Here is a 6,000-nt window from a genome sequence, read left to right as displayed (position 1 = left end):
GTGTTTTTAACAACCCTTTGGTTAATATTGAAAGGTAATTAAAGGTGCAGTGTGTACATTTTTGCAGCATCTAGTGGTGAGGTTGCACATTGCAATCAACGGCTTAGTCCACTGCTCACCCCTCACTTTTGAAACGCATAGAGAAGCTACATTAGCCGCCACGGAACAAACATGTCATCGTCGGAGACAACTTAGTAAAAAAAAAGTTTGTCTGTGAAGGCCTTCATGGCGGCACAAAATAGCGACTTCCATGTAAGGGGACCCTCCGTGTATGTAGATAAAAACAGTTCATTCTAAGGTAATAAAAATATAACGGTTTATAAAGAAAGGTCTTTATACACCCCTAATAATATAGTTTTGTATATTATTTTGCATTTCTGTAAAGAGATTTTTCTAAAAATGACACACTGCACCTTTAAGGTAGAAACGTTATCACATTCATATTCCTGTATCGATATAGTTTCCGTTTTTTCGTTTATGAATAAATTAAGTGATCAAGTTACAAATATTTGCAAAAGAATCGACAAAAATGCACAACAGTAAGCCATTTCATTATGGAAAAACTGTAAAAACACGACGGCACGAAATGGCGACTTCCATGTAAAGGGACCCGCGGTGTATGTAGATAAAAACAGTTCATTCTAAGGTAATTAAAACAATACAGTTCATTTTATACCCCATTGTTATTATAGTTATGTATATTACATTGCATTTCTGTCAAGAGATCCTACTACAAGTTACAGAATGCATCTTTAATAACTTGGCGAGTTTACTTCATTACTTTCAAATATTAACAATAAGCTGTTTTAATGTTGGTTTCTGCATCAGCCAATGAAAAAAACACAAGTCTATTACTGGATTTAAATAGTGATTAATTTATTTGGTAATATGACACCAAACTTACAACATGTGCAAAGAAGCAATACACTTTAATAAGCAATGCAAATATTCGTCTCTTTGGGACGATGTGTGCAAGACTCTTCACAAGAAGATATAAATTATATAAAAATAGAAGATATTGCCAAAGACAAAGTTTGTGCTCATTTGAAAAATACAGTTTCAGTAAGATTTAAAAAAAATATCAGAAAGACCGGGGCCTTTTCTCACATAAATTCAGGCCTACTACAAGACCAGAAAGACTAAACAATCACCTAAAAAAGCCCCATGGAAATTTCTGCTGATAAGTGCTCTAACTTTTTATTTTGTTAGAAGTGCAATACACTATACTATACTATACTATATACTATACATGCATATATACAAAGATGTGTGGCTGAAGTGTCAACTGTACATGTTTTCATGAATTACTGAATAAATATGGGTAGGGGGGTTACACCCCTGCATATTTCTAAAAAAAAACATTGTCAAGTTTTAGGCTGCATTCCAATCCACCGAAGGCAGACCCAAAGAATTTATAAGGTCAAAAAGGCTGTTATGAGATATTTGCAAGCTAACATTTTCGTTCAGAAGAGATGACGCTCCATTGTTTTGAGCCCTCGTGTGAAGTTCACGGCATATCAGCGGTACAACCTGTGCGGGGTAAAAAATAGGAAAAGTTAAAGCGCACGAACATGATCAGAAAAATTCAAGCATTTAGAGAACGTGCATTAGGTGATATATTTACTTTGACAATGATAAGTTTCTTATTCAGTGGTTTCTCATCAGGCAGTTTCTCCCCGAAGCACAGGTAGATGGTGTAATCTGGAGATCCTCGTTTATTTTCTGCGAAATCCTTTAGATCTGAAATAAAGTAGAAATGTTGGCGTGCTGGGAAATGTATATTGCAATAAAAACAAGACGCGGCCAGCATCTTTTTATATTTCTTACCTCTCAAGTACTTCTCAAAGCTGAACAGTTCCTCTTTGAAGTTCTGGTGTAGTTTCCTGGGTTCTGGGTTTTGGATCTCTGAGGGATCGCTGGTGCTGACGAAGACTTTACATCTGTCCTGACGGAAGCCGTAAACGCCGTTCGGTGTGATTTCCAGTTGCAGGCCTCTCTCAATGCTGTCTAGGATTTTTTTAGTGTATTTGATCTGTACGCGGTCGACCAGATTCTCGGTGGACGGGAAGCATATGGGCCATCCGTTCAGCTCGGAGGGGTCACACTGGTAGTGAAAGTGTACCAATGGTGAATTCAGGAAGGTTTTAAAAACCTCTGTTTTTCTGTAGCTGATGGTGATCTCCAGGTCATTGATGGCAGAGATGGTGGGGCTCTCTTGATACAACATAAAAAAAAAAATTGTGAGTTGCAATATTATGCAGTGATGGAATTTGCTAGAGATAAATCGTTTTTTTGGGGGGGTTTACCTATAGGTTGTGGTTGCTGAACAGGGGGTGGCGTGTTATTCCAAAGGTCCTGCACACCTGAGTCGGGGGATCCGTTGTAGCTCATGCCGGTCTGTATGTTTTGTTGGGAGGTCTCCCATGCTTGGTGCTCTGCATGATTAAAGGGTATCATAATTTTAGTCTCAATGGCAAACAATGTGAGTGAGTAGTAGAAGTATAACAATACATATAAGCAATAGCAATAGTAATGAAATGCTGGCCTTAGCAAACATCACTTGTTGTGAGTAAATCTTTTACCTGTATATTGTGGATTCAGATCTATAGTATCCATCTGGTGGAGCAATTCTTGCTGTTTGAGAAATATGACAAGAAATCTATTAACCTGAAATAATATTGTATGTAGCCAATAGGCAAGAGATCAAACATCAACAGACAAAGAAACTCTGATTTAAATCATGCTTAACATTTGACAAAGTTTCTTGTTTACTGTGTATGTATCTATTGATTTATACGTTCAAAAGTTACCTCCATATCTTGAGACATGTCGGTTGTATTGTACATCTGTTCAATGAATGGCACATTCGGCTCGACGTTCTGGGTCACTTGGTGATTCTGAAATAAAATCGATTTGATTTTCAAATGGCGCTCGTTGATTTAAATGCTTTTTTATTATTGTAATGAATAAGTTTTAAAGAGGGATGAACTCACTCTGAGTACGTATGATGCGGACAATTTTGTGAGGATCATCCTGGTCTTTGGAGTTGTCATGTACAATCTGGAGGTTTTTCAGGCTATTAAGTGCACAACGGAAATTCGTCTTCCATTTTGCTTTGTCGTGAGGGTACTCCTGGATTTTACCACTGACTACAGCCCATTCCTGTAACACATCGAAAGACATTAGTAAGACTAACTCGTTGTTTTGTTTGATTTAAGCCTTCATAACTAAAAAAATATATAGCTAAGTAGCACTATAAAACAGCATAACATAATAATAAACATGTTTTGACGAGAAATTTAAAAACGGAGTTATCTCGTTTTGGAACCAAACTCTTCATATACAGTAATGTAAATAATTAATAAAAAAATTTACACAGCTGTGTATAAAATTGGTAAAGTATGATGCTTGCAATGCCAAGATTATGGGTTTGATCGCAGATAACTCATTCTTAATAATGCATAGTTTGGTCATAGCACCCCTAGTGGTGATGATTATAATAATAGTAGTTCAAAAATGAAATTTGTCTTCAGGGCATAATCTTTGGTGTTTCGTGTTGCAAAATCATTAATGCTGAAATGAAAGGTTGCCAATGCGATGGTGATGCAATGCGCTACCTTAAATATTTTGACGTCCTCATCCTCTAGGTTTTTTCGTCCATTGTGTTTCCAGGGTATCCGAAAAGTATCATTGTCGATCATGTACAATCCATCATATTGGCGGCTTATCACCTGATCTATAAGCCATGGGCCGAAGTGAGGTTTACCCACGGCACTGCTGTTAAAAATAATACAAAATCAGACATCATTATATGCCACATACCCCTTTTGTTTTTTTTTCTAATCTTCCAGGCTACAGTATGTATATTATTCAACATGAAATAAATACCATAGTATATTGTAGTTTATAATATTTACTATAGTAAATAGTATATTATTATAAGTAAGTACTACATTTTGTTAATACTATAGTGAACACTTATATGGTATTCTGTAGTATTAACTTTAGTAAATATTTATTATGGTAAGATTCAAAACCACTATAGTATTTGGGAGTTTTACTATAGTATACTGAAGTATTTTGCATAGGGACAATATTATAAATGTATTATAGGTGTATACTACTATCCTTCTGATCAGCTAGTTTTAGCTGGTCTCACACCCTGTTTTTAGTGGTTATGCTGGTTTAGCAAGCTGGTTTTGGACACTTCTTTGCCAGGTCAAGCTGGTTGCATAAACTTATTAAGTCATGTATTTTTTCCTTGATCATAACTCTTTTAAGTATATTACATAAAAAGGAAGTCTGGTCTAATTTAAATCCAAATAATAAGACTGATTAGCCCTTACTAAGTCCTAGAAAGTCTTAACTTATTGTTTTGTTTATTTGGTTAGGCTGGAAGACCAGCTAGGTTTTCCAGGCTGAGATGATCAGCTCAATTCAGAGTAAACCAGCTCAGACCAGCTTACAAGCACACAAACAGTAAGACCAATGCAAGCACACACATTATTTAACAATTTTTGCAACAACATTTAATCATATTTTTCAAAATATCTTTTAAGCGTTTTTCATCTGATGCCAACACCGCTGACTGGACGCGCCGATGACGCCAAGGACGCGTTTACAGGACGCGTTCTTAAATCGCCTCCACATTCATTTGCATTCTTCGGTCTTTTTAATGTCTATTTGATTTCAGTGCGGTATCAATACAGAATACAACTTCGTTTATTTCGGTTATAGGAAAAAAAGCGTCATGTGATTACGTAATAAATTCGTATTTGAAATCTTACCTCCGCATTGCCGACATGACTGCAAGTTGATTACTACCAAGATTGTTGATAACTACCAAGTGCGTCTGAACTTGAGTACTACCCAAGATTGTTTGCAGTGGGTTTAAAGTGTATTTTGCCTTTTATATCCACCATACCGGGACATCCCCTTTACGCGTGACAGAATCTGTAGGCGTACCCGACTTCGAATCGTTGCGCAGATCGCACGGAGTATGACGTCAGGGCACCGCGAGAGCTGTGATTTTGAATCACTCTCGCGGTACTTCGATGCCAAACAACAATGGGTCTGCGCAAAGCCCTACACGCCTTGTTTTTTCAACAATGAAACCCATAATATGTGACGCTGCACTTATTCGACGTATTGCATAATTTTATTTCCGGTGTGGAAAAAGGTTTTCTAAGATAAGTTTCACAGAAGAAATCTCGGAATCGGCCTACTACACCTGGCAGCCAGTTATACTCGTTTCTGTGTGGTTTACCCTGTTTATTATTTTAGTCATGATGAAACATCACTATGTAACTATTACGGAACAATAGGCTAACTTTACTTAGATTTGCTTAAATGTGCTTAGACAGTCAAACGTTAACGCATTATAAAGCAACTAAACATAAAGGTTCAATGTTATTTCTCAGGCTCCATAAAGAACCTTTAGCATCCACAGAACCTTTTTTATGAATGCACATGCAAACAAATAATGCTAGGGTGTTTTCTCCAAGCTTACTTTTCATTTCCTAGCTGTTTTGCATGTACCTTTAGGCATTTAATGCTATATATACATCCTAACACAGAATCCTATCTTATCTGATTAGTTTTCATTGTCATTTTAATTCGGAAGCCATTGGAAAACATTGATCTTGTCAGATTGGACTTCTTTGTGTGAAATGCTTTTGAAAAGTTTGTTGCGGTATTGTTATCTATTGTTGCTCATACTTTCGCCTTAGTTGTCTTATAGAGTACATTGAGGGCAAAATATACAGCAGTCTTATAAAACTTGGATTTGAAATGACAGATTCACACTTTATTGTTGACATGTTGCCTCATGGGAAAGCCCCTGTGATGGAAATAGTGTATAATTCCTCTATTATCATCTAGTTATGATGATGACAAAACCCATCTGTGTGTTAATGATTATGGCATGAGGCCATTTAATTGTGCATGCCAAAAGAGGTTAGGGCTTGGCTCACTACCTTTATCTCTATGTTATTGTCTCAA

The 6,000-nt window shown here is 36.6% G+C and overlaps 1 protein-coding gene across 1 annotated transcript; it reads right to left on the bottom strand.

The window, feature by feature from the left end:
- Positions 1-855: 855 nt before the first annotated feature.
- Positions 856-4,948, bottom strand: LOC129433924 (interferon regulatory factor 3). The gene is made up of 9 exons (XM_073868869.1): positions 4,788-4,948; positions 3,618-3,777; positions 2,999-3,162; positions 2,811-2,901; positions 2,583-2,634; positions 2,307-2,435; positions 1,828-2,214; positions 1,625-1,740; positions 856-1,530 (listed from the first exon to the last, which is right to left on the bottom strand). Exons 1-9 carry the CDS (start codon positions 4,802-4,804, stop codon positions 1,372-1,374), a joined length of 1,275 nt encoding a protein of 424 aa, XP_073724970.1. The 5' UTR covers positions 4,805-4,948; the 3' UTR covers positions 856-1,371.
- Between the last annotated feature and the right edge of the window lie 1,052 nt (positions 4,949-6,000).

This window comes from Misgurnus anguillicaudatus, chromosome 6 (assembly GCF_027580225.2).
Source record: "Misgurnus anguillicaudatus chromosome 6, ASM2758022v2, whole genome shotgun sequence".
In the NCBI taxonomy this organism is placed as follows: Eukaryota; Metazoa; Chordata; class Actinopteri; order Cypriniformes; family Cobitidae; genus Misgurnus; species Misgurnus anguillicaudatus.
Note: the sequence above shows the minus strand (reverse complement) of the source record. Positions and strands in the feature narration are given on the sequence as shown.

Excerpts from the sequence above, each read along its gene's own strand:
- LOC129433924 (XM_073868869.1), bottom strand. Across the intron at positions 3,163-3,617 it reads AGGACGTCAAAATATTTAAG|GAATGGGCTGTAGTCAGTGG; the intron begins GTAGCGCATTGC and ends GATGTGTTACAG. Across the intron at positions 2,635-2,810 it reads ACATGTCTCAAGATATGGAG|CAAGAATTGCTCCACCAGAT; the intron begins GTAACTTTTGAA and ends TTTCTCAAACAG.